This window comes from Alternaria incomplexa (genome assembly GCF_024043165.1).
Source record: "Alternaria incomplexa strain BMP 0042 chromosome Unknown scaffold_18, whole genome shotgun sequence".
Lineage (NCBI taxonomy): Eukaryota > Fungi > Ascomycota > Dothideomycetes > Pleosporales > Pleosporaceae > Alternaria > Alternaria incomplexa.
The window spans coordinates 104,505-131,680 of NW_026249867.1; the positions used below are offsets into that span (position 1 = coordinate 104,505).

General features: G+C 52.4%; 7 protein-coding genes across 7 annotated transcripts; 2 read left to right on the forward strand and 5 right to left on the reverse strand.

Annotated features, from left to right (window-relative positions):
* Positions 1 to 2,429: 2,429 nt before the first annotated feature.
* Positions 2,430 to 3,621, forward strand: J4E90_009891 (uncharacterized protein; the record flags this gene model as incomplete). The annotated part of the gene is made up of 4 exons (XM_051439408.1): positions 2,430 to 2,585; positions 2,935 to 3,007; positions 3,058 to 3,219; positions 3,302 to 3,621. 4 exons carry the CDS (start codon positions 2,430 to 2,432, stop codon positions 3,619 to 3,621), a joined length of 711 nt encoding a protein of 236 aa, XP_051286625.1.
* Positions 3,622 to 5,581: 1,960 nt separating this feature from the next.
* J4E90_009892 (uncharacterized protein) lies at positions 5,582 to 6,610 on the reverse strand (the record flags this gene model as incomplete). Its single annotated transcript, XM_051439409.1, has 2 exons — positions 5,582 to 6,395; positions 6,486 to 6,610. The coding sequence occupies 2 exons, from the start codon at positions 6,608 to 6,610 to the stop codon at positions 5,582 to 5,584; spliced, it is 939 nt and encodes a 312-aa protein (XP_051286626.1).
* Positions 6,611 to 10,641: 4,031 nt separating this feature from the next.
* J4E90_009893 (uncharacterized protein) lies at positions 10,642 to 13,820 on the reverse strand (the record flags this gene model as incomplete). The annotated part of the gene is made up of 8 exons (XM_051439410.1): positions 10,642 to 11,695; positions 11,743 to 12,148; positions 12,210 to 12,241; positions 12,288 to 12,390; positions 12,440 to 12,703; positions 12,751 to 12,845; positions 12,898 to 13,182; positions 13,231 to 13,820. The coding sequence occupies 8 exons, from the start codon at positions 13,818 to 13,820 to the stop codon at positions 10,642 to 10,644; spliced, it is 2,829 nt and encodes a 942-aa protein (XP_051286627.1).
* Positions 13,821 to 17,446: 3,626 nt separating this feature from the next.
* Positions 17,447 to 18,574, reverse strand: J4E90_009894 (uncharacterized protein; the record flags this gene model as incomplete). Its single annotated transcript, XM_051439411.1, has 3 exons — positions 17,447 to 17,638; positions 17,695 to 18,310; positions 18,405 to 18,574. The coding sequence occupies 3 exons, from the start codon at positions 18,572 to 18,574 to the stop codon at positions 17,447 to 17,449; spliced, it is 978 nt and encodes a 325-aa protein (XP_051286628.1).
* Positions 18,575 to 19,237: 663 nt separating this feature from the next.
* Positions 19,238 to 19,574, forward strand: J4E90_009895 (uncharacterized protein; the record flags this gene model as incomplete). Its single annotated transcript, XM_051439412.1, has 3 exons — positions 19,238 to 19,246; positions 19,269 to 19,393; positions 19,529 to 19,574. 3 exons carry the CDS (start codon positions 19,238 to 19,240, stop codon positions 19,572 to 19,574), a joined length of 180 nt encoding a protein of 59 aa, XP_051286629.1.
* Positions 19,575 to 20,014: 440 nt separating this feature from the next.
* Positions 20,015 to 21,747, reverse strand: J4E90_009896 (uncharacterized protein; the record flags this gene model as incomplete). The annotated part of the gene is made up of 3 exons (XM_051439413.1): positions 20,015 to 20,241; positions 20,336 to 20,767; positions 20,823 to 21,747. The coding sequence occupies 3 exons, from the start codon at positions 21,745 to 21,747 to the stop codon at positions 20,015 to 20,017; spliced, it is 1,584 nt and encodes a 527-aa protein (XP_051286630.1).
* A 365-nt stretch (positions 21,748 to 22,112) lies between these two features.
* Positions 22,113 to 25,460, reverse strand: J4E90_009897 (uncharacterized protein; the record flags this gene model as incomplete). Its single annotated transcript, XM_051439414.1, has 3 exons — positions 22,113 to 23,389; positions 23,442 to 25,381; positions 25,456 to 25,460. The coding sequence occupies 3 exons, from the start codon at positions 25,458 to 25,460 to the stop codon at positions 22,113 to 22,115; spliced, it is 3,222 nt and encodes a 1,073-aa protein (XP_051286631.1).
* Between the last annotated feature and the right edge of the window lie 1,716 nt (positions 25,461 to 27,176).

Sequence of the window (27,176 nt, forward strand, 5' to 3'; positions counted from 1 at the left end):
TCCATCAACGCGTTCTATTCCACCATATCAGCGCGCATTGAAGATGGATCTTGCCAATGTTGGTCTGAAGGACTATCTGGTCATTGGCTCTCTCAGCGGGCTTTTGCGAACGACGTCGATGCAAATTGCTGGCTACAAGCAGAGGGACCTCACATATTTTCAGTCTTACGGGACGTGGGCGAGCGCGAGCCTCGTTGCTATTGTCGTATACACCATTGCGGTGCGGCTGCTAAGGGGACCGGCATTGCGGGAGGGTCGGACCAAGTAGCAGGAAGCAACGAAGCGGTGACGCAGCCACAACAAGGGCGTCTCGAGGGCGGCTCAATTCTGAGGCAGTGAAGATATATCGGCGAAGGGAGCCTCAGTGACATTGTACATGCTGGAAGCCCTATGATGGTCCCTTCCGCTGAGGAGGGATGAATCGGGACGAGTGCACGGGTGCAGTTACTCAGCAAGGAGCTTTGACCAGGTCTTTCGTGCGTGCCATCATCACCAAAGCCATGCCGTCCATAATCTCCAGGACACCAGAACCACCGCCATCTTTTCTGTATCGCATCGAACGTCTCCTATCGGCTCCCATGGTTGAAAAGAGCTACCTTTGAACTGCTCGAATCCTCTTGATGAAATCAGCCCGTCGTCGTCTTAAGCTAGGAAGCTGCGATGGCCTGCATTGCGTGACGGGCTGGGTTGGACCGCTTTCTACCACATCCTGCTCTTACATCGCGACGATACCTGGATCTTATCTTGTCCCCAAGGAGGATATACGAGCGTCACCAGTTTGCGCTCCCCTCTCACGGCGATTCACCAGAATGGCGCGATCAAGAGTCGCGCATCATGTTCTTGACTTTGCCGAGATATCTTGTGCCGAGGAATCTCGCGCTCCATACCAAGCTCATTTATCTGGAAGTCTGTAAGCCTATTGACATGATCCAGATATCAAAGTGGCACAGTTGGCCCTACTGTATAAGGTTTGCCGGTGTCGCGTCATTCCCCTCTAGCGCATAGCCCCTGGAGGGTCGAAGCATGGCTGCGACGCCAGACGCTGATTGCGCCAAGGGTACTGTACCCTCGACCTCAGATCCAGACCATCTCCGCGGGTCCGTTCGCCCACTCCACAGAGATCTGTAGATCAGTGCGCGATGATTGTGGAATCTAGGGTCGGGGCTTTTGGAGAAACAAGGAATCCACCATGGGGCTATGGAACGCCTTCAATCGCAAAATAATGACATTTAGCCTACGGCGTGTCAGACGCCCGCGCATGTTCCCAGTCGCTTCATGAGTGAAGACGGACCGACGACGTCGAGGGAAAGTCAACCGCGACCACTCCGAGGGATTGCATGCTGATCGGAGACAACCCCGCGAAATCGCCAAGTCGTTGGACTGCTATCTGACCCTGCAGCGAGTCAAGCGTGCGTCGTCCATCGCCACGAGGCTGTCTCAACGCAAAACTGGACCGGCTGGGCAGAAGCCACGAGGATATCCCAGAAAGACTCTGTAGCGTGCGGTAGCTCCGCGACAAGCTCAACCAAGGACACTGATGGACTTAAGCACTTCGTGACGGCGCCCGCACCTAGCTTACCACGTTCTCTGTGCATTCGAGAGTCCCGATTCGCGGCTCAGAAGTTCTCGAGCTGCTTCGGCTTCTTCTAGTGATGTGTTGGTATGGTACTGGTGTTTCATTGTTTGCTCAGCTCCCTCTGTCAGTTCCGTGGATGCATGATGCCTGCCCGACGACAGAGACTGAACAACTCGCGGCAAGATTAAGATAGATTATGGACGGGACGGGGAATGTTCCCGCTCACGTCCGAGACGCCGCGCTTTGAAAGTGAAGCATGTTGATATCTGCCAGCTATCTTGCGCGTACAAACGTCGCGAGAACCTCATGACGTTCCGGCAACGTCGTCACGTCAGTGCGAAGCTCGTATTCGCAGAATAACGAAGCTTCTCTTCCCCGTTAAGCAAAAGGAAAAAAAGGGTTCATCTCACCCGCAGTGCCCGCGGAGCCGGTTGATCGACTACTGATCAGCACGGGACAGACGCTACCAGCCGCCTGGAACTATGCGACTCATGATTCCGACTTGTAGCACAAGACGCCGGATCATACCACTCCCTTTTAACCTACCCTGACCCTAGGCTTCGCGCTGCCCGCTATATGCAGGTGTCAAGATGTCAAACAACCCCAAGTAGAGTTCGCACTTGACCTCACTCACCACTTCTCTCCGTTTGTTCCCATTGGGGCGAACTTAAACTCCACCGGCCACACATACTGTGTGTGTGTATGTTGCCGCGATGGAGATAGTCACTTCTATCGTAAGAACTACGCGAGTCCGAATGATTTGAAGTCTCACTCACATCCACAGGTTATCCAGGGAATACTCCTCGTGTTGGCACTGGGTGTTACGATCCTAAGATGTTGGGTCCGTCTTTGTATGGAGCACCGTTCGTTGACTCTACCCGACTACCTCGTATGGGGAGGCTTCATCTGCGCGCTTGGATGGTTTGCCTGCTCTACAAGAGCGCTTTACATCTTGATTGATCATCCTCTAGACGAGGAGACAAGGAGCGACTCCGTCGAATACCTGAAAGTACGTCGACAACATGACCTCCAAGATACGCAACAAGACTAGTGAGCTGACAGGTGTTTACTGCTAGGTTGTCTTCGTGTCTATATACTTCTTCGACACGGGGTTGTACTTCCCCAAAGTTTCGCTGGTGGCTTTCTACTGGTGGTTGATCCCGCAAGGCTTCAGGCGTCTTCGTTACGCAGTCTATGCCACTACTGCGATCGTGGTCGCCTGCTTTGTTGCGAGCATACTGTGCGACACTCTCCTCGCACCGAATATCTCAGACAACTGGTACGAGTGCTCCGTCCTTACAATGATCGAGTCCTTCTTCAGCTAACATCTTGTGTTCAAAAGGTCTATTGAGAATCAGCTTAACTCAACGTGGAACACATACTCCAACTTGGTCGTCAACTGGACACTCAACTTTGGCACCGATCTGCTGCGTAAGTAGTCCAAATTCATCTTCCAAATTATGAGCTAACGCTGTCCCCAGTATTCGGCCTGCCATTTTTCATCTTCAACTGCTTGAAGCTGCGTAGAAGACAAAAGGTCGGCCTGGTAGGAATCTTCTCTCTAGGCGCCATCACCATGGCAATCAGTCTCGCCCGTTTCATCGTCTACAACATGGACTACGACATCGCCGACGCCGACGGCAGTACGTCACCCTTCCCATCTCCCCTCCCCAATCCTCCACTAACAGCCCCCAGACCTTTGGTGCACGGCCGAAATGTGCACAGCCATCATCGTCGTCTCGCTCCCGTCGTTAAAGGCACTCATCATCAAGCCCACACCCGCTACCTCATCCAACCGCAGCAACTCAGGCTATCTGCAAGCTGGCTCTGGCAAAACGATTGGTAGCAAAGGTATCAACTTCAACGGGCACAGCTCGAACATTCAGGGCGGCACTATGGACGATGAAATGGAGTTGACTTTTCTGGACCGAAAGGCTAGCCCTACACCAACTGGAACCACTGATGGGTCACGCTTGCAAGATGGGAAAGATAATGTAATGGTGACTACAGATTTCGAGGTCACCAGTACGAGGAATGTGTTTTAGATTGGTGTGTCAGTAATCCTGATCGTCATTTAGACTGCATAAAAGATAGAATGAAATGATAGCAACGACTACTCGTATACCGTCTTCACAGCGAACACCGTCCGCTCGATCTCCTGCTCCAATCCCTCGGGAACTCATTGTACCGGGGTAGTCGAAACCGCATTTTCAGAATCGAACGCTCTGCGACATGTCTGCACATTTACCGCCTTGTAGTTCTCGCGATAAACAGCATGCGATAAGGACATCGGGGTGATAGCCCTAGACCCTCGATCCCTTCCTAGTGAACATGACCGGGCCCTAAGTCGTCCTAGCTATGTAGGCGTAATATCATTGTGGAATAGCATGTGACGTCAAGTCGCGAAGCCGGACTCGAGAACTAGCCATGTAGCACACGCGGCCTTTAGCCATGTACGCACCGTCTAATCGCACAAGCTCGCAGTCTATCTAGCACCGAGACGACATATATCGCGCATCGCGTTGCCGCATCGTGAAGACAAGCTATGCAGAAGTTATAGGGAGATTGGCAGTCACGATCCCGTCCCAAACGTCCGTGCGGTCACAACGGCAATGAGGAGGCGGCGCATCCCTCCCACTCCGCCCAACCACATCGCCCACCTGACCCCCGACCCACACACCCGCCGTCATCCACCACCGACTTCATCCTTTCCTCATCGCCCGTCGCACGCCTGCCCTTGACGCCGTCACGAACGCTTTACCCCGACTACCGAGCCCTCACCACTCGCTGCGCGACTTCTCGGACGCATCGCATGCCGCCGATATGAAGCCCAGTGGCCGCCTCGTTTCCGCGTCCGCAGTACTGCTGGCTTGGACGGGCACAGTACTAGCCGACGATACCATCAGCGGCACAAAGATCAAAGTGCAGCTTTTTGCAGCGCCTTCGTTTTTGAGCGAAGTCAGTGTCGACGCGTATAATAACCAGTGTCTCTCGCTGGATAATAATCTGTATGTTGCGCACACTTGTCACTTTCGCGTATCATTGGGGGAGTGGTTGTGCTAACGCAAGGGATATAGCATCGACGGCCGCGTGCAAAGTATCTTAGTAGGCGGACACGATGTCAAGGCTGTGTTGGACAGGGATGATTACTGGAGCTGCCGGTTTTATGAGTAAGTTTATTGTGTTGTATCGGGTTTTGGAGGGTGGCAGCTAATGATACCACAGCAATTACGACTGCAGCGGCGACGAAAACATGGATCAATTTCTCGCTATTTCCGATGGCGCGAATAACCTCGGGAGTGTTGGTTGGGGGACAAAGATACATGGGTTGAAGTGCAGTAATAAGGAGCACGAGGACGACTGAATGGATGACGTGTGAGGGCAAGAGATGGATATATGCTGCGATACATACGTCGAGCGAGATCCGATCCAGACAGAGTAGCACTCGTCGTGCGACGACACATCCCACACTACGGATGCGAACGATACACCTCCGCCGCGGAGACTGGGACGCGCCCACGAAGGTCACGAGCATACCACACCGACGTGTGCTCACCGTATGCCGCGAGTTGGTCAAGCACACAAGCAGAGATGGCGATGGGTATATACCAAGGGCATGGTTGATGCGATATAGCGTTGGGGTTGGACTGGCGTTTACATTGGGGTTCTGCATCTACATGCGATGGGAGATGGCACCGGCGTTCGAAGTGCTCGACGCCTACCTAGTGCTGTATCAGTACCGAATTAGGATAAATCTAAATATAATGATTGTACCGAGCTCCTGTCTATGTTCGTGGGTGGTTGTGGTAGACGTGTTGTTCCTTGCTCAAAGGAAGTCGACATACTGAGTCACGCCTTCAACGAGATATGTACGCTCTCTTTAGATGTATAATCACTCATCCATTCATTCAATCATGCCATCATAAGCCCTAGGGTATCTCCAGCGCAAAAAAAACGCACTCACGAAACGCCATGCCATGCAATACTCCCACTGCCCCCTCCCACCTACAAATCAATCAAATCCGGCGCCTCTCCACTCCCCACCCCCCTCAACAGCACAATCATATTCCCATTCTGACACGGCTCCCCAATCTTCTCACTAAACTTCAGCAACCTCCCGCCCTCCACATGAAAGACCCGTAACTTCTCCTCTTCACCCCCACCCCGGTTATTCACATTCTGCACCTGCAGCGCCTTGGCCGCCATATCCAACACGCGCCCTACAGTCCATTCTTTATTGTAGAAGAATTTCCCCGTGGGGTACTTGGCTTTTGTTGTATCGGCCGAGGCTTCGACGTGGAGGTATATGCGTTTCTCGGCGGGGATGCTGGCTTCGCCTTTGGCGACGCGCTTGAGGGCGTTGAGTTCGGCTTGAGCGGATGATGCGGCGCTGGAGGAGGATTTGCCTAGGCCGAGGAATCCGCCTGTTTTCTTGGATGAAGAGCGTCTTTTCTCATCATCTTTCTTCTTTTGCTCCGCCCATGCTTTGAGCCGCGTGAGAGCGGTTTGCGTGCGTGCTTGGACGTAGTTCTGGGGGCGCGCGCCGAGGGGTGTGAGGGTGGAGCAGGAGTGGTCTTCTTCGAAGCGGTGTTTGAGGCAGTACCGTCTGTTACAGCGCGGGCAGTGGACGCCTTGTGCGCGGGCGGTGTCTATGAAGGTCTTGCAGGAGGGGTCGGCGCATTGTGAGTCGTGGTTGTAGACGCTGGGTTTGGGGGCGGATGGCGTGGTGTTTTGGGCCTTTTTGGCTTTTTGGCGTGACCATTCGCCTTCTTTGGGGCATTTGTGTGCGTATTCGGTGCGATGGTCGAGGCAGAATTTCCTGGGGGGTGGGTGTTAGTATGGTGGTATCCACGGGTGTTTTGTGTAGGTACGCGTGGGACGCGTAGCCTTGGATGTGGTAAGGACCTACCCGTGACAACTCTCGCAGCGGAACGGCAGGAAGTCTAGTACATTGCAGTATTCCATCTGGCAATGCGCCCCGATTGCTTCTAAGTCGCCCTTCATCTCGGTGTAGCTCGATTCGTTGGCTGCCATGGTTGTGGTAGATGTGGGAATGTTATATGTGTGGAAGGCTGAGTGAAGAAGATGCTAGAGAGCTAAATCGGAGGCGACAGTGTGTAATAACGAAGCTGAGCAAGCATGAGAAGCCTCGAGAAGCCGGTTAGGCTACCAAGAGCTTACGATTGTCGCCGCGCCGTCTCGGAAGGCGATTCCGATGAAGGTGGCGCTAACCGTGAACGATTGCTAGCGTCAGGGTCCAGCAGCTGCCATCCATCTCATCTACGCTTGCCTTCACTTTGACTTTCACCACGACAATGATGTGAACAATTCACATCAAATACCAGTCACGGCCCGGCAACTCTCAATGCAACATGTCTGATATATAACTCACGACGAAACCGTGACTCGAGCTCATCGCCTTCATCAATCGGGTTGCAAGGTTGAAGCTCAGCCTCGCCAACACCATGTACATGATCATGCATGCATTCTATTCGCTCGGGACGAGCTAAGTCAGCTGTGGCTATGCATATGAGCCTATTCCCCGCTGCTGGCACTCATTCTTCTCATCACAATACCTCAAATGGCCGAGGTGGTGGGCGCCGTCGCCGCTATTGTCCAGTTCGTGGACGTAGCTCTGCGCCTTTCATCCTGTCTCGAACGCTTCTGCTCGGATGTGCGCAATGTACCGCGGCGTTTTGTTCAGCTGCAGACCGACCTACGTCAGCAGATCGAGATAGCGCAACAGATCCAGAATCACCACTTGCCTGGTTTCGCGACGGCAGTAGCGTCCTCAACGTTTGACACCCCTCTAATCGAGTATATTGATCTCGCTGAGGAGTTATGTAAGACGCTAGAGGGCCTGCTCGGCGGTAAGAATGATGGTGTGTTGCGACGAGGCTGGGATGCCATTTGTTCCGTCCGTAAGAAAGAAGAGGTGGCAAGCATATGTGATCGACTTGAACAGAAGAAGAGCACCCTGTCTTTATGGCTAGAAGCGGCAAATCTGTAAGTGGGAATCCAACCTGTAGAAGCTGACGGCAGGGCCCTGAGACTACCACTGTGCTGACTAGCATACAGCAAGCTCGCATCAAACATCGCGGTAATCACAGATCAGACGCGGCTCGACGTCGGCAAGGCCTTGACACTCATGAAAACAATCGATGGCAGCTCAAACATGATCGCGAGGAATACAGCACGGTTGCAACCTCACGTTGAAGAGATCGACCGAAACTTAGCGACCACTTCTACCAGAACGGAACGCATCTTACAAGACACTCAACGTCTCTTGACAGCATACAATGCGGATGTTACAGCACAGGAATCAAATGAACATATCACGGCAATGACTTTGGCAAATACCGAGCAGATTCTCGCGGCCATCGAGAAGTTGACTGTGAGTCCAGGCACACGCAGCCCTCATGTACAGTCCGGCTATGGTACGGATCACGTCTATGTCGAATCCTCGGCATATCAACCACTTCAGCTGAACAAGATGTATCATGGTCGTAGACCTCAAAGATGCAAATGTCGTACCGTCGGCACTGCGCGTCGGTGGCAGCCATTGTCCATAGTTCGGTTCACGCGAACTTTCCGAACGCAACACTTCTCATACTGTCCGGATTACCGAACTTCGGAGCAAAGTCTTGAGATTATCATGCAGATTATTCCTCCGTCGTGGCTTTTGTACCGTACCATCGACTTTGGCACTCGGGTAAGGAACTGGTCAACTATGAACCAATTCTCAATTAGTCCAATCGTAGTCGGTACAAGTAGACTCGTTGACTCGCAGACGTCGCCTGCGTTCCGCGCGATTGATAACATTAGGAACGAGATCATTAAGCTCAAAATGGCCGGGCGTTACTCTTATCAGCATCACATTTCGACTCAGCTCCATAATACTCTGCAACGGACATTCGACAACGCAGAAGCTTCAGCTCTCGATGTGGACAGAGATGGTCGTACCATTTTGAACGTAAGTATAAGCAGTCGTGTGGCACAACTATATTCTAATAAACATCTGACAGGAGACTGTCAACCTGTTCATCGCACATTTTGACCCGTCATGTATCGCAGAACACGCAGCTCTTTTCCAATTTTTGGTGGAAAGAGGTGCCGATCCCAACTTGATCAGAGACCGCCTCCCCGACCTTACATTCATAGATTTAACACATCATGGGGGCACCCCATGTGATCAGCTGATGGACCCAATGTCCTTTTCCCTAAGGCATAACTCTTCAAGAGTTCAAGGGCTTCGGACCATTTTAGATTTGTTTGTAAAGGCTGGGGGCCATACGTCGAAACCCTTTGCAGGTAACATGCGTCGAGGTGATCGATGCATCGGTTTTCGCAGCTATATCACACAGCTGAGCCTCTTTGAAGATCAAATCGATAGTGAGTTCCTTATCCTATTCGGTACAAGCTCCTCCTAACATGATTTCGAAGTCATGGATCTCGGGTATCTTGTGCCGATCATCATGCAACGAGAAGAGGAGCATTTCCGCCGCATAATCAAGAAGGCTAAACCATCAACATTGAATCGCAAATCACCCGTCAATGGACTTGCTCCAATTCATTTCGCCGTCTTATGGCCAGCCGGATTGAGCATGCTCGTGGGGAAAGGTGCGGATGTGAATATCGAAGACAACTATGGGCGACGACCCGTACATCTTGCCGTGGCTCTAGGGATCGATAAATCTGTCCGATGCTTGCTCAACGCGGACTGTGGGCTCTTTACTCCAGCAGAAGACTACAGCCTGTTGCAATATGCGCTACAGTTGAACGAGTCACAAATCCTGCTTCAAATTATCCAGGCGCTACGTGACCGCCATACTCGCCTTAAGGACATGACCATTTCCCACCTGCCACGTTCAGTATCCGCCAAGCTTGAGTTGACGCCTGGGGAGCTACAGGAACAACGTGCGCCATCGATCATGGAGACACTTCTATCGTGGGGAATCGATTTCCCCCCTGCGCTGGATCTTGACGGGAAGGGACTTTATGACTTCCCCACGGACTATTGCACACGATTTCACATCACACCAAACGCCGCAAACGAACTTTGGTCTGCTGGATTTCACCGGTTTGACCAACCCAACGACAACGGGTGGACACCGTTCCTGCAAAGCTGTTTCAGTCACGATTTCGAGATGATAGATTGGTTTGCAAGTCGAGGAGTGAGGTTAGATTCCAGACACACGGATGTATCTCTGACTGCTCTCCATCTCTATGCGAAGGGAATGCGTTACCATAAGACAAAGACAGCTTCTGAGGACATATCAGCCGTTAAAAAGCACTGCATCGAGTCGATACAAAAGGAACTGGGTATACCATACGACAATTGCACTTGTATATGCTCCCCCACAGGCTGCACACCCGGCAAGTTCATACTCGAAAACGATTCCGCCGAGATCCGAGAACTTATCGAAGATTTGAACCCACCAAAGCCTTTGCTAAACCGGTACGTCTACCATATCACGCGACACATTCTGTTCGATCTCTTGGGCGGTGAACATACTTGCTGTTCTCTTGGACAGGCAGAGCCGTGGATGCTTCGGAAACCCACAAGGACGAACAGCTGGCGAAAGGAACCTCGCGGTACCATCAATTTCTCCGCTGAGCATTATCAGTGCTGCAAGAATGGGATTCCCGTACCGCGAGTGGAGAGTCTACGGGCTTTGCAAGACCCTGACGTCTTCAGCGTAACACTGGACTCTGCAATGTCACACTACGACGAGATGGATCGGCCTGATACAATGCCAGCTGAGGAACAAGTTTTCGAGTACATCAACTGGGTATTGAAGGAAGGTTACTTGGATATCGATGTAAGCAACGGCTGCGAGCATGCCGGGGGCGAAGATTTGGATGAAGATCTGGCCGAAGTTTTTACCGCAGTGAATGTAATACAAACGTAAAAATCGCGACTCCGTCGCGTGACGATGTCCTGCATACTACCGATTGAAGCCATCGAAACCATTGTATTACTAACAACACCAAACGCCGGATCCATGCTTATGCATCTACCAAACGCCGATCTCAAGAACATACGTACAATCGCACCCAGAATATCACGACCTAACCTTCGTATCCGCATCCGCAACCCTCCCAACCAATCCCCTAATCTTCGGCCAAAGCTCCGGAATACGAAAAGGTTTCGAAATCGCATCATCCATCCCCGACGCCAACGACTGTTCAATCTGCTCCATACGCGCATTCGCACTCACAGCCAGAATAGGCAGACGAAGCGATTGCTTATCCGGCCGCTCATGCGACGCCGAAGACGTAGACGACGTCTTCTTATGACAAGCTTGACCTGACGACGGTACCCCCGGCGTTAGTGGCGCCGCAAGCAGACCCTGGTGTTCGTAGTCGCGGATAAGCCGGGCGCAAGTCAAGCCATCCATGATGGGCATTTCTATATCCATGAGGATGATGTCGAGGTCGTGTTTCTTCTCTGTTTTGGAACTGTCTTCCTCGTTGCGCCAGTATACGCTGTCTTTGAGCCACTCCAACGCTTCTTGGCCGTTGCCTGCTACGCTGATGTTCCAACCGAACTTCTGCAATTGCTTCCTAAGCACCTTCTGGTTGACGAGGTTGTCTTCTACGATGAGCACGTTGAGCCTGATGGATTGCATGGCTTCTTCGCCCGTCATGGTACGACGAGGGACGGGCCGAGCTTGGACTGCGCGAGCGGAGACTTGGTCGGCTGGTGGGTGCGCGAGGCGGGTGCTGATGAAGAAGGCGAATGTTGAGCCTTGCTCTTTCTCGGAGTGCACGCCGATGGCTCCGCCTTGTAACTTCGTAAGAGACTTGGAGATGAAGAGACCGAGGCCTGAACCGCCGTATTTGACATGAGTGCGTGGCGTGGCTTGTGAGAAGCGGGAGAAGAGTTTCTTTTGCTCGTCTGTGGTCATACCACAGCCGGTGTCTTTGACCTTCAGCCAGAGGAATGCTATTTTGCCTTCGCCCCATTCGGCTTTGTCGGTGATGTCTGTCTTGGGCTTCTCATCGTCGGTGAAGGTTATCTCGTTCCAGCACTTAGGTGGACGGGTCCAGGAGCCACCGATAGTGACGGTGATGGCTTTTTGAGGGCGGTCTTTGGTGAATTTAATGGCGTTGGTTCTGGTATTGTTAGCGTAGGGTATGCGACATGGAGATGAGAATCTTACAGTAGATTGATGAGGACTTGCAAGAGGCGTGAGGGGTCAAGCATCGTCCAATCCATGCCATTGAAAGTCTCATCAATGAGGAAAACGAGCTTGATGCCCGCCTGGTTGCACTCGACGTCGAACATGCGCACCGCATCCGACACGACCACCGCGGGCTGCACGCGCATTGGCGTGATCAAGATCAAGTTAGAATCAAGTTTCGACAGGGTGAGCACGTCGTCAATGACGCGTTTTTGGTGCATTGAACATGACACTATGATCAGCAGCGATTCAATGCAGCTCTGAACTTCTGCTTCTGCCTTGGATATCTCGGACGGATCTTTCGATGCTATGATTTGGCGTCTGGCTAGTTGTTGAAGCGATGCAATAACGGAGTCGGCGCATTGTATGACAGCTGACAATGGATCTAGATGTTGGGATACGACGTTAGCGGTGGCTCGTATGTCTGGTGCAGAGGCGTCACTCACTCCTGAGTTCGTGCGAAGTCATATCAATGAAGCTGTACTTGTCAACAAGAGTCGATTGCAGAGCGCGCAGTGAAATACTTTTCTTGTTGTCGTTTTGCTTCCAGCGCTTCGTCGATGCGGCGCCGCTGAACGCTTTCAGCCCACTTGAACTGCGAGATATCGAATAGCGTCCCCATGATGCCTGAAAGGATCAGCGCGTTGAATGTGTAAAGTGCGGAGAACTATCTTACTTATGACTTGGCCGTTCTCGTCCAGCTCTGGGCAACTTGAACTTTGCACCCATACATTCGAGCGAATACCATCTTGATTGATCCAAGTCTTGTTCAAACGGAATTGTATTCCTTTGGCTTTACCGCTCGTGAGCATGTTCTCCCAATCTTTCTTGACTTTTTCGACATCTTCCTTAGCGATGAGGTCGAACCAGTCGTACTGGCTGACTGGACCATGTGGATGGCCAGTGAGCTCGAAGAAATGGTCATTGACGAAGTTCATGCCTATTTCAATATTAGCAATTACTCTGCGATGAGGCAATCTAACTTACCACTCTCAGGTATGTATACGTATATAGCGGTAGGGGACACTTGGGCAAAGCGCGCAAATTTCATCTCTGCCAGCCGCGCTTGTTCGAGTGCTTCCCTAGAGATGGATTTAGTATGACTGAATCATGCATGCTGCAGATCAATCTTACACCTGTGCTTGTGCTGCCTCTTGAGACTTCTTTTGTGCGTTGATATCTACGGTATTGCCGGCAATACCGATCAATTTCTTGTCATCATCGAACACAGGAACACAAGCTGAAAGTACCCATTGCGCGGCGCCTTTCGTTCCTGTGCGTCCCTTCCATCGCATCTCAAACGTAACGGATTTTCCCTGCGAAAGCTTATTCCACATGGACATTACCAGCGCTTGGTCATCGGGGTAGACCAGATCCATGAAAGAGAACTCGTCAGGATTGACGTTTCTGGGTTGGGAGCTGGGAATTGTCAACGACGTGAAACATCAGTTTGTGCTTGGTTGTTACCTCAATCTATACCATGCCTCGTTGGCATGCAGGAGCTTTCCCTCTGCGTTGTACTCGAACACCCCAACATCGCTCATCTCCATCATGGTCTGGATACTTTCCCACCTGGCATGAAGGTTCGTGTACGGGATGTTCTTGAGCGATATTGATCTATCGCGCTTGAGGTCGTTGATGAGCTGTGCTTTCGATCGTGTGAAGACTGGGGTTCGACTGATAGTGAGGTGATCATCATCGTCTGCTTCTTCCCCCAACGAAGGCGCTTCTTGCTGCTGCGCGTCGGATCCTGTCGCTCTCACTAGCTTGAAGCCACCATTCTTCCCTGCCAATTCCGCAGTCCAAACACGACCGGCAAACTCATGTCGAGGTTTGTATTCACCTAGCGCTTGCGCCCATGAGCGGAACAGGAGTGATGCTCTTTCCTCGGCTAGGATGGAGTTGCGGAGAGGGAGTCTGCGGAACGCTTCATTGCAGAAGACAAACTCGAAACCCAGAGCTGTCTCCCCAGCTTTGATGACGAAAAGTGGTGCGGCGTCAGACTCCAGATCCTCTAGGTCCAGCAGGCGCGTAGTGGAGCGCTCGGCCGACGGCATTCCGAATGGGTGGTAGTAACCCTCGACGGGACATAGACGAAAAATAGGCGATTAAAGTTTGGGAAGGTACGATGCTCGGTAGATGCTTGGTCTCAGCGCATATTGAAAGATGCGATTGTAGCAATGCGACGGAAAGGGCGGTGTCCAGCAAGTGTGTCGCGAGGAAGCTGCCCGGGCAATACAGACTCGCCACTGGGGAAGTTAAGACCACGCTGTATTCTCAAGTGGCTTTGCAAGCTTGATGTCCAGACTATGAATGTGGCGTGTATAACTCGGATGAGAATTGAGTGAGTTGGTGCGTTGTTTGTGGTAGCGTACCGGCTTACCCTAGGTGTGTGAGCCCGGAAAGAGCACCGGTGAAGTACCCAATGTGCGGCATTGCAGCTGCTCTATGTCCCTGAAAGTGGGGTCAAAATCGGACCGTTCTAGTTCTCGATGCCCGCAGTTTCTCACTAAACGTAGATGCACCGGATATCGGATCAGCGTACAGGAGAAGGAAACGTTCTCAGTGATTGGTCAGTGTGGCGAGTGTAAAGCTTTGATCTGGCCGCTAGATCAATCTCGAACGTGGGAGGAATTGAAATAGCGAAAGCGAATCCTTCAGGGTCTGAAAGATCTTCGATTTCGGCGCAATGCTCCGCTACCAACTGCTTCTTTCGGAGACCATGATATTTACTCACATCCTATGCGAGTGCCAACCCAGGTGGCCTCGCAGCATTTCGGGCGTGGCATACCGGGATGACCGTCCGAAAGTCGAAAACCACGTCGATAATCCCAGACATACGTGCATAATAGTCAAAGAGTACCTTGGCGGATGACCCGAAAGGGTGAAGTAGGTGATGGTGATTCTCACTCAGCTTGAAGAATGGGGCCGTCACTAGCAGATGTCGCCGTCAGAGCAACGCAGCCTCGGCCTGACAATGCCCGATCAAGAGATGTAGCCAGCTGTATGCATGACCATTGAGGGTCTTGGGGGAGTGCGTTGTCCGTTATCGTCCCTCTTCGCGAGCTGCACTGCAGGTGCCCAGGGGGTGACACGTCTAATCACGTGCTAGCGCGCTTTTGATCCCTTGGCGTGTAACCCTGGGTTTGGGTCAAGTCGCGACTGCCACGCATTGGTGACACCGCGACCTTCCCCAGCAATCGCCAATCGCGGTCGCATTTCCAAGATTTCGAACTACTACAGGTGTTCAGCCATCGCTTGATACGCTGACATGAGCGACGATGAGTTTGGCTGGTCTTCGGGTGACGAAGAGCAGTTTGCTGCTAGTACGAACGTTGCGCCTGATGGAAAGCGTAAGATCGCCAACGACAGCGCAGACATTGAGTCTTTAACCAAACGGAGTCGACATGAGGAGAACACCACCGATACGCCATCGGCCAGCAAAATCCTCGCAAACAACATCCTGAAAGGACGCTTCGGGCTGAATGGCTTTCGGCTCGAACAGGAAAGAGCTATTACCCGCCTCCTTGATGGAGGAAGTGCAGTTGTTGTATTCCCCACTGGAGGTGGCAAGAGTCTCTGCTACCAGGCGAGTCCTGTCTTTTGAAATCAGAATTCGTCTAACTTTCCAAGGTGCCTGCTGTGGCGTTCAGATATCAAGACGAAGAGCTTGGTCGCCGGACGCGTGAACAAAGTGGCGTCACTCTAGTCATCGCGCCACTCATTGCTTTGATGAAGGATCAGGTCGACGCCCTCTTGCGCCGCGGTATCAAGGCTGCCGTACTGAACTCGTCCATCTCTCGCGACCAGTTCCTGGCTACACAAGACGATCTCAAGAAAGGGCATTTAGATCTGATCTACTGCGCACCAGAACGTCTCAACAGCGAAGGTTTTATTGCGTCGCTCAAAGACATTCCCGGAGGTATCCGTCTGCTAGCCGTGGATGAAGCGCATTGTATCTCAGAGTGGGGCCACTCATTCCGTCCCGATTACCTCAAGATTGCTCGCTTCGCAAAAGAAGCACAAGTTGAGAGAGTCGTGTGCTTGACAGCTACAGCCACACCGAAAGTTGCCGAAGACATCCGGGATGCTTTCTCCATATCGAGAGAGGGCCTGTTCAGGACGACCATGTACCGTCCGAATCTACGTCTTCTTGCCGAGGCGAACGGAAAAGACGCCGATTACGTGTCGAAACTTGCTGCTCACGTCAAAAAGTACCCAGGTCCTACCATCGTATATGTGACGATTCAAAAGGGCACGGAGATGCTGGCCGCAGAATTGAAGAAGCGTGGCTTCAACGCCAAATTCTATCACGCTGGAATGCCTGCACCATTGCGCACGAAAACGCAAGACGAGTTTCTGGCTAGCACCGACATGATAGTCATCGCAACGATCGCATTCGGTATGGGCATCGACAAACCAGACATTCGTAGCATCGTTCATTTCGACATACCTGACAGCATCGAGTCTTACAGTCAACAAATCGGCAGAGCTGGACGAGACGGAAAGCCGAGTACGTGCATGTTCTACCTCTCGACGAAAGATTTCTACCTCCGCAACATCTTTACCTACGGCGACCGGCCTTCGCACCGCTCATTGAAGCTCTTGATGCAGGACATATGTTCTCCTGCTCGCTCGAAGCTCAAAGCAGGTGATACTTTCCAGCTCTCATTGTATACACAAGGGCAGGCAACCGACATCAAAGCCATCGTTCTTAGTATCCTGTACGCGCAAATGGAGTTGAACTTTGGGCTCTTCCGTTCTGCTGGAGCTATGTACGCGAAGTATTCGTACATCACGAAGAACCCGAATCTCGCAAAGAATGATGGGTCATCCGCAGCTTCCGCTATCGTCAGAGCATCCGTCCAGAGTAGTAAATGGACGCACGTCGCCTTGGACGACCTAGCGAACTCATCCAATATACCTCGAGCAGATCTAGTGCGCAAGATGGACGAATGGAATGAGCGTGGCGCGATTGAACTGAAGAAGGAAGGCGTACAAAACATTTACCGCCTCGAACGTCCTTTACCATCTACACCCGAAGAGATTGACAAGATCGTCGCGCAGCTGGACGAAACCATGGAGAAGACCGAGAAACAGAATCTCGCACGCACGAAAGCTCTAATCAACCTCATCACCGACAAACGCTGCTTGTCTAGGTCACTCGCAGACTACTTCGGAGAGAGCACTGACATAGCAGAGGAATGCGGGCATTGCACGTGGTGCGAGACTCATACGCAAGCCGTACTACCTGATGAGCCGCCTCAGCCTCCTGACCCAGCTAAGATCCAACAAGTACTGAAGGCAGTCAGCGTACGCGATGACCCTAGGTTTCTCGCCAAATTCGCGTTTGGTATCAAGAGTCCGCGTATGAGTGCATTGAAGGTGGACAAGAATCCGGCGTTTGAGTCGATGAATGTGTGCGATTTCCCTGAGCTGCTGAGGGTGTTTACAGAAGCTTGCGAGAAGGGAGCGAAGAGAGGAAAGGCTTGAGCATCAGCGCAATGAATCTCTTGAAAGAATGATCTTGGTCCGTTGCAAAGATACCCGTCTATATGAATGGAATCACATCTGGTCTTATTCAAAGCGTTTCGAAGAGAAGAATTCCATATTTACATTCATACAGAGTGTATAGCGTGTATCGTGATATCTACGCATGTCGTGTGTCCACCTCCCAAACCCTCTACAACTCCTTCTTCAGCTTATTCGCCTCCGTCTCTTCTTTCCTCAGTTCCTTAACCCCCGTCGCCGGCCTTCCCTCAACCGCCTTCTCTCCACCGAACGTCTTGAACGCATTATAAAACAGCCACTCCGTCGCATGCTCAACCGGTTCGTCGAATATGTAGGGCAAGAAAGGTACACCCGCGAGACCAAGCTATCGTTCGTTAGCATCTTACTCTCCTTCCAATGTCCTTCCACGCAAGCACTTACCCCAATAGGCCCCCACGTCCTCAACGTCTTATTCTTCGCATCCTTCAGCGCACGCCCCGAGTACCTGACTATACTATGAATAGTAAAAGCCGGCAGACCCATTGACGCAACAGCCTGGAACACAGCTCTCTGCGCCATAACAGCCCTGTAGTCCTCAATCGCCGGTATCCTCCCGCCAACAACCTGCCCACCCGTCAACGCACTCCCCGCATCCCCATACTTGACTCCCTCCGTACTCGTCGCCTGCTTCGCAGCCGCCTGCACCTTATCAAAGATACCCGCCGCATTACTCTTGCCACCCGTCGCCGCCATATCCCTATCTTTACTCGTGACGTTCTCCAGGCTCTTCTCTGCGGCGTCGTCTATGTACTTCTCCGGGTGCAGTATGCGCTGGTTGCGAACGTACGCTTTGTAGCCTTCGTGCGAGACGTCACCCATGAGGTAGAGCCAGGAGATACCGTAGGCGCCTTTTACGAGGTAGGGATGTGCGATGGGGCGGAAGGATTCGCCTATGTCGGAGGTGTAGGCTACGTAGCGGTGGGCGGAGAGCATGATGGTGCGGATGCGCGAGGCGTAGGCGGCGTAGCGGAGGGAGGTGTCTGTTGTGTCTTCGCCTCTGTCATTATGTTAGCTATCCATATCGTGGAGCGGAGGAGAGAGTAGGGGCATTGCTGGCAATTGTGAGGACGGGATTGAGGATGTATACATACTCGCCTTCATAAAGCACCTCCCACAATTTCTCCTCATCATTCAGCGTATCCTGAAGCTCCTTCGGTAACTGTTTCCTCGGCGGTGGAATCGAGAAGTCTGGTCGTGCGCCTTGTCGCTCCACAGGTACACCATCGACCTCGTCGATCTTCTTGTTGCTGTCTTTCGCCATGGTCGCGGTGTTGCTCAATTGCTTCTCTTTGTAACCAGCTGCGTGCGCGTCGTACTACTAAAGAGAAAAGGCGAACGGAAAGAGAACAAGAACAGGTAATCGAGCAAGCGCTGGTAGCTTAATCTTACCACCCCATGCTTCTTCGGTACCACTACTGCCTACCTCACAGGCCCCAACAAGCTCACTCACACCACCTCGGTAGCCGCATACAGACGTCACACCCACTAAATCGCTTCGTAACCCACCAGCCACCCACCTGATCCCTGCTCTTTCCCTCCCACGCACCAGCCACAGTTCCGCCACAGTTCGCCGCCAAGCCCTATCTTCTCTTCCGAAGAGAGCTCCGCGCAAGCACCCGGCAACGCTTGCACCCACCCCACGACTCTCTTACCTCCACCCTCCATCCATTGACGACGCATCACCCCGCTTACGGCACGGAAAACCCTCGAATACCGCAAAGATGGTTGCTATGTACACTATTATGGGCCGTCAGGTCGGATCGCACGTCGTATGTTCTTGCCTTTTCCGCATGTCGAGAGGAGGAAAAGTTTGGATACGGAAGCTGCGAACAGCTGCAGTGCGGCGCATGCTCTGCCCGTACTTTCTCGGCGACTCTGGGGCGGGAGAGGATCAATTGGGGATAATGGGATTGGCTTGGAGGATATGAAGGATGTAGGCTAACGTGTTGCTACAGCTTGCGATGGCCACCCTCGGCGTGACATTCACCGGTGCTGCGCTCTCCATGGGCGGCAAGAAGGCCGAGGACCCTACCACTCCCCCGATCAACGCGAAGAGCCCTGATGAGGAGAACTTTGTCAAGTGCGTACACACTACATATCCACAAACCTACGCACATCCATGCAGTCGTTGCGGCACGAGCTCTTGCGACGGAGCAGGGAGGCTGTTGCTGGAATCGATAATAGATGTGAGGACTAGGGCTAACACATACAACAGGGAGTACGTCAAGAAGGCCGCCGACAAGGTCCAAGGAAAGCAATAAACACGATACAACCCCCAACATACCGTTCGGATCGAGGGGATTGAATATAGTGGACGATAGACGAGAACATGCGTAGCGGAATCAGATGAAATCGTCGGATAAACGCGCGTGTGCCTCGAGGATACGGGACAGTGTAGATACATGCGCCGATTGTACCAACAAACAAGCAAGCAAGCATTGGAACGACTCTATCCACTATCTTTACGGAGCACTGCTATTGTCGATTTGAGAGGAATTGATAAACGTGAACTTGACTGGGTATTTGCGATCTTAACAAACAAGCAGAAAGATGTAATCAACCTGGTATAAAGCCCTCGTCACCAATCCATGACATGACAAGGAGAACGCATTCCACCTGCCCCTCTTTGCCTCCCTCCGCCCTTCTCATCCCCCTCTCATTCATCCTTTTCTTCCTCTTTCCCACGCACATCCATCCCATCTTACTCCCCATCCTCTTCAAGCACAATCTTCTTACTCATACTATCAACAACCTTGCAATAAAACTTCGCCGCCTGCGCCCTGGGGAAACAAATCTCTTCCGTCAGATAATCCGGCAACAGGTCCAACAACTCCCTGTCTCGTTGTTCGTTAAGCAGGGGCTGGTAGATGAACTCTGTTTCCTCGTAGGAGGAGCCCGAGGTGGCGACTGTGAGGTGGAAGTGTAGGGCTGTGGGAACGTCAGTATACTGGACGGGGAATGGTAGGGGCAGTGGTAATGGGAAGGGGATGGTAGAGGGATGTGGATGGTGGAAAAGACTTACTCCCATTCCTCCCCGTCTGCAAACAATCAAACACATCTTCCTCATCCTCACTCCTCTTCACGCCCAGGACAACCAGATTCGTCAGATCGCTATACAAATCCACTTTTTGCTTCGCGAGCGTCGCTTCCTTGGCTGCTTCCGCTGTACCTGGCAATACAACCCCTGTTGTCCTTTGCTTCACCGCGCTACCAGGCATGTTCTTTGTCTCGGGCTGTTGTGAGGAGGAACGGGCAGCGGCGAGCTTGCTAGACAATGTCTTGCTCTCATTCTGCGCGGTTGTAAGGGCGTCGGTGAGTTTCTTGTTTTCGGCCGTGAGACGGCTGGTTTCTTTTGTGGACGCTGCCAGGTCTTTCTTCAGGGTGGTGAGGGTCGAGGTGCGGGATTGGAGGTCGGTGAGTTGGGATTTTAGGGATTTGATTACGGCGTCTTGGTCTGTTTATCGTATTAGCACAAGCTCTCTCATCACATAACATATAGAAGGTCGTACCTTTTGCGATTTGCTCTGTCCGCTTCTTAAGCTGCTCAAAGTTCGATTCTTTGCCTGTTGACGCAGATTCCTTGAGCGCTTCGTACTTGGCAGTCATAGCATCTAGCTTCCTGGTAAGGTCGCCGACTTTCCGTCGCATGACTGGATCGCGTTCGGAGTCTGACACGCTTCCTGTTCTTTTCCGTGACGCTGATGTTCGGCGCGCTCTGCTGTTGGGTTGGGCTTGCGCTCGCCGTGCGGAGGGCTGTGATTGTGGTGGAGGCATGCTTTCAGGTATCTCCTCTCCCATTTCGATCGACTCTTCGATATCCATAGTGTCTGCGTCTGGCTCTTGTTGTGTCTCTGGGATTGTCATTTTCTCTGGCTCGGTTTCTGGCTCGGTCGCGCATTTTGTTCCTCTTGACTTTGGCGCAAGCTTCGCTTTCGTCTCCTTCTTCTCGGCGGGTTCCTTCACAGCTGCCTTGCGCCCTCTCTTCGCTGACGCTGGTGCTGCCTCTTCGACCTCTTCTTCTTGCGCCTTCTTCGCTGGCCTGCCTCTCTTAGCTGGTTTGGCCTGCGCAACCGGCTCTGGCTCTTCGAAGTCTTCTACCTCCTCCGTATCACTTGCGTTGGCCTCCTCGACTTCCGCCTGTGCCTTGCGACCGCCTTTTGCCGCTACCTTCTTTGCGCCTGCCACCGCGCTCTTCTTCGTAGCTACCGCAGTTGTGCCGCTTGTCCGACGCGTCGCCGGCTTGCCCTTAGCAGTCGCCTTGGTCGCCGCAGCTGTCTTCTTGGTTTGCGCAGCAGTTCCACGCGTCTTTCGCGCGGGTTTGTCGCTGGTAGATGCGGGCGTGGGAAGCGCATTGAGCTCGTCGACCGTCATTTCGTCTTCCGAGGCCGAGTCGACCGTAAAGGAGATGTTCGCGGTTTTACTTCTGGGCGCCATTTCGGTCTCGTCGGTAGGTTGGGCAGGCAAGTGGGGAGTGTTGCGCCGGTTGCGTGCGCGGCGGGATGGGAGCGGGAGTGGGATGGATGTAAACACACGACCCTACCTAGGTAGCGTCGCTTCCTGACCCGGCGCGTCACCCCAGATCAGGCGGCAACATCTTCACGAACTTAACATTATTTCTGATAAAAGCCGATATGAGAGAATCGTTATTATTCACAAGAAGCTATTTACTACACTGGAGTGAGCTCAATAGCCCAGCTCAGGTATCATCCCAAAGTATGTGTCCAGAACGCCAAAGACCAGTCCAATCGTGAAGTCGTAGTACAAACCACATTACCGCCCCTTCCTTACCCTGGGTATACCTATCTTCCAACGCTGCTTCCACCCCAGCTACTGGGAGTCATGCTACTAAGCTTACTCGAAATCGTGCTACCTGAGAACCAACTCGACGATACGCCGCCACCGCCAAAGCCAAACTTCCACCACTTGTTCCTGCCGTATTTGCGGCCGCCTCCAAGACCAGTTCTATTGCTCTTCTTGTCGTCGATCTTGTCCTCCCATTTGAGCTTCGTCTCCATAATGGCTTGAATAGAGTTGATGATGAGGAAAGTGGTGGAGCCAATGGCACGGAAGAAGGCGAGACCAGCGACAGCCCAGAGAATGAAGGTAAGGTAGAAGTTGTTCGTCACCTTGCGGTCCGAGTAGGCTTCGCTGACAGTCATGGCGAGGACAGCGTTGGAGATGAGCCAGATGACTACCATGTAGGTACGCACGGCACGATAGTAGTCTTCCTGTTGCTGCGACTCGGAGATCGGGGGCTCGACAACTTCGACACGGTCACGGAGGTTGCGAAGCGCCTCGTCATATCCACTGTCGATATCCAGCTGCTCTGATGGCATCTCGAGTTCGACAATATCCTTCTTCTTTCCTTTGGCGTCACCCAGATCGGTCTTCGCGACGTTGTCTCCCTTGGTTCCCCAAGTGATGTCGTGGGTGTTGCAGAAGGCGTAAACCTGAAGTGTGGCGATGTATGATGGTAGGAGAGCGAAGTACTGCGCACTCGACGTGAACATGTGCCATGGATCCAGGTACATGAAGGACATGAGGAAGTAGAGACCAATCGTTGTAGCAGTCGAAATGATGAGGTTCGTGAAGACGTTGGCACCGATCGTCTTTTCCGCCTTCGGATCCTTCAGTTGGACAATGACAATATAGAAGGAGGCGAAGGTAGTGTAAGCCATGATGACACCATACATGACCATACTCCAGAAAAACATCTTCTTTGCACCTTGAGGTCGGTTACCCATAGACAGGATGAATTGCATGCAGATGAGCAGCGTGCATGTGTAGCGGAGGATGTAGAAGATGTATTTTCCAATGTTGTGGCCGAAGGGATCGAGTTCCGGGTCTGACAGTGAGCCGGCGACGAAGTAGAAGGTCAGGTAGAAGTTGGCAAGCGAGAAGAACGTGAACAAGAGTTGCACGAACTGGTAGACGAATTCGATGTGGAGCAGGATCTTGCGGCCGATGGTGTGATCAGTTGCCCAGACTTGCTTGAAATGTAGCAGGGAGTAGACAGCCGCGAAGAAAGCTCCGTTCAGCCAACGACGACGTTGGGAAATGAACTCGGGTACAGTATCTGGAAGATGTTAGTGTTGGCCATTGAGAGCATTGCGATGATTCGTTCTTACCTGGCACATCCGTCTCACCAGTCGCCGCCTTGACGTATTTCAAGACCCATTGCTCACTGCGCTTTGCTACAAGCTCCCAACACAGAATACGATCTTCAGCGAGATACATATTTGCGGTAAACACATCTGCATCTTGACCATGGAGCGTCTCTCCCTTGAAGTACTGGCTAAGAGGACCGTGGCCTGTGTGATCGTTCTGCAACGCGTGATACCTGTATGCCGAAAGCGCACCTGGCAAGACCGTAATGTAGCCAAACACCGACTCCAATGGCTTGTCGAGGATATTGGACATCTTGTATTCGAAGTTCTGCGATGCGACAAGCGGATTGAGAAGACCGAGCCACGCCTTTCCTTTCCCGGCCTTGATTTCTCCGGCAGCTCCAGCGACGGAAGAGTCAGTGTCGAAGGCCTTCCACAGATGGTACAGAGCCTTAGGTCCGGGCTTGGTTCCCACGTCAAGTAGAATGCAGACGTTCGGGTTAAGTGCGCGGCCGAAAGCGTTGAAGAACCAACGATGCGAGTTTAGCTTCTTGGAGTTCTTCTCCTTCAAGCAGAAGATCATCTGGCAGGGCACAATGCCTTTCTCAGCACCCTTGAACTTGAGGTCGGAATCCAGCGAGACTTGGGTGGTGTATTCGTAGACGTGAGCCGTGACCTCCTTCTGGTTGACGTGGTTCTTTGCGATACCTTCCTGGAAGCATCCCATCGCAGCAATCGCATCGAGAGTTCTGGGGTGAACCTTTCCACGACCATCCGCAATAATGCATACAACAATCTTTTGCCATCCGTCCTTTCCCCAAGTTCTTGACTTCATGCGCGAGCAGAAGTGACTGATGTTCTGCATGACACCGTGCATGGTTCGGGTGAAGTCGATCTCGTTCTCGTTGTACATGGTGATGGCGATGAAGAGTTCAGTCTCGCGCGGATTGCCAATGTTCTGGCGCAGCTTATATCCACGATCACAGTAATCGTCTGGGTCGCATGTGACGGCCGTGTATCGCATGTGCGTGAACTCGATGTCGTCTCGTCGTGGAAGGAAACTGTGGAGGATAGTAGGGATTTTACACTCAAGAATGAGTTCACCGTTGATAAGGCGAACCTCCTTCTTCGTCATTACAGCGTCGCGCGCTCCACGTCGTTCTTGTGCGCCATCGGGAGCCGGCCCGTAGTGCTCTGCCTTCTCATCCATCTCGGTGTAGATGTCTGTGTATGTGTCGTCGGTCATGTACGAGTCGCGCGATCGCAGGTCCGGTCTATCGTCGCCAATGTCGGTGAAGGGGTCGTCGTCGTCGTGAATGGGTATCGAAGTCATATCAGTCATGTCCATGGTGCCCTCAGAGCCGCGGGAGTTGGGTCTGCGACCGGTGAACAAGGGTTGAGGTGGTAGTGGCCGCTGAGGACTGCCCGGCCGTGGGCTGCCATGAAGGTCCACTGGCTCGTATGAGTTGACGGACGCTGGCGGCCGCGAGTAGTCGGCTGATGTGCGCGTTGGTGAATAAGGTCGGTCGGGCGACAGCGGCCGTCGGTATGGTACGTATGGGTCTTCGCCTGGCGGCGGCATGTTTGGCGCGGTATCCATCACTGACGGCGTCCGTGATAAGCCGGATACTGAGGAATTTGTGGGGTGGTATGATCGCGATACTGGCGACGGAGGTCTGCGGGAAGAAAGTAATGGTAAGTCTGGGTCTTGTAACCGTACGGTCTTGTAGGGCGTCGTGTCGAACTGCGACTTGATCGTCTTCCGTCGCGGCATCTGCGTAGGCATTGCTGCCGCGCTCGACGTCGAACTCAGCGCATCGCCCGCCTCGCGCAGGAAGTCGTGGATGTCCGCCTCGGCAGCCTTCTGCTTGCCGACCTCAGACATGGTCATGCGCTCGCCCAATTCAGCCGTGTTGCTGTTGGCATTCGACATGTTTGAAGTGTCCTCGAAAGACGATCTTCTGGTGGGGAATGAGATTGGGTCCGTATGCGGGACGCAAGTGAATGGGGAGGAAAGAGTGAGACAAATACTCACGGCATGTAACTCTGTTCGTAACTTTGGTCCTCGTCCACGTTTGTCAATAAACGCATGGTTGATCCTCCCTGTAGTTGCTGAGGGGATCCGTCATCATAGTCATATGCAGGTGGCCGTCCATAGTGTGAACCACTGTGTGGTGTGGACCCGTCCATTATGTGTATGCGTCGCGAAAATTCAGATTGGGTATAGAAAAATGTCCTCGCTATTCGTGACACTGGAGAAGTGATTGCAATGGGCAACAATGCGATATGGATGTGTTCAAAAAGGGTGTAATAGTTATTTTCCCCAGCAGTGATGCGGCGGAGGCGCATGCAGTGGTGTTGTTTCTTCGGGCGTTGTTATGGTAACCCCGCACCCCTGTCCTTGTTTGCTCAGGCGTGCCAGGAACACAACCCCAGATGCGGCCGCCATGTGGCTTAGACCGTGACACCTCAACAATTCATGCGCTTCCGTCCTTAGCCGCGTGCGACTGTTTCGCCTGTCGTATTCTATAGGCCCGGGATTTAGCTTGCACTATTGGCATTCGTCATCAGAAGGTTGTCGAGGTGAACGTGAGCTAAGCCTTACTGCCTCTGTATTAGGCCCGAATCGTGTCAGATACCCACAGCCGAACCGGGTGTTCGCAGGTAATGTAGGTACGTTTGCTTCTATCCACCATGGAAGATCCCCATGAGGTAGGTCTGGACTGAAATTGGTCTTTGCAAGAAGTGGGTCAGAGATCGAGCAGAGCGGGCCGAGCGTCGCGATCTCGGTAGCAGGTAAGAACGACTTCACCAGCGAACATCACAGCTACTGCAATCATACCGTATGCCAAAGCACTATCTCAAGAAAGAGCCTAAACTAAGAAAAGACCCTAGTCTGAATTGCAGGCGCACTATATTGTCATTACAAGAACGAGCTCAGCATCCAGGTGTTGCTCTCCACCTGAGCCGTATTTCGAACGTGAAGCTGGGCTTCAACAGTGAACTCATATCATATTTTCAGCTCGTCGAAGAACATCTCTTGTTTGGATGTCGCTTAGAATGTGGGAATTGTGAGTGGCTCGTCACCACAATGCAGTACCATGGTAAGAAATGTGCGCAAACTGTGGTTCAGTAGGTAGTACATATCGCGCGTATCTACCGCTGCTCGTCTTGATATCTACCCGGATACATCATCTCTTACACCTTCGAGCTCTTACTGAACTACGGAAACCTCAAATCCAAAACCTCTATCACCATGGCTTCAACAGGCCCTACTAGCCAGATATCTATTACACGCGAGGCCGTCCAACAATAAATTTGCAAAGCCTTATGCACAGCCAAAATACAACGCAACAAAGAAACACTTCCAAAAGTGTGGGAGCACGCAAGTTCGCGGATGAGGTGAAGTCGAAACTCGACGTCGGGATGGAGTTGAAAGGAGATAGAGATGGATACCGAGAAGCGATCTGACAGGCGGTGATCCAGGCTTCGGAGACTATCATGCCGTGTTTGATACAGCATGCGCTCTGACTCTTCCTGGCTAACGTCCATCTCCATGTCGGTTCCTGGATCTGATGGCTCTGGCAGCGATGTTCCGGGTGCTAGTATTCGCGGGGAGGACGATCCTTCATAAGCTACGCGACTTAGTTCTTCGCGCATGACGTCCATGTCTGTGTCACGCGGACAGAATGCGGATCTCCTGGCATTAAGAGGCGATCTGAGCCTCGTAGCCGATGCTTTGTGCAACACGCGCTC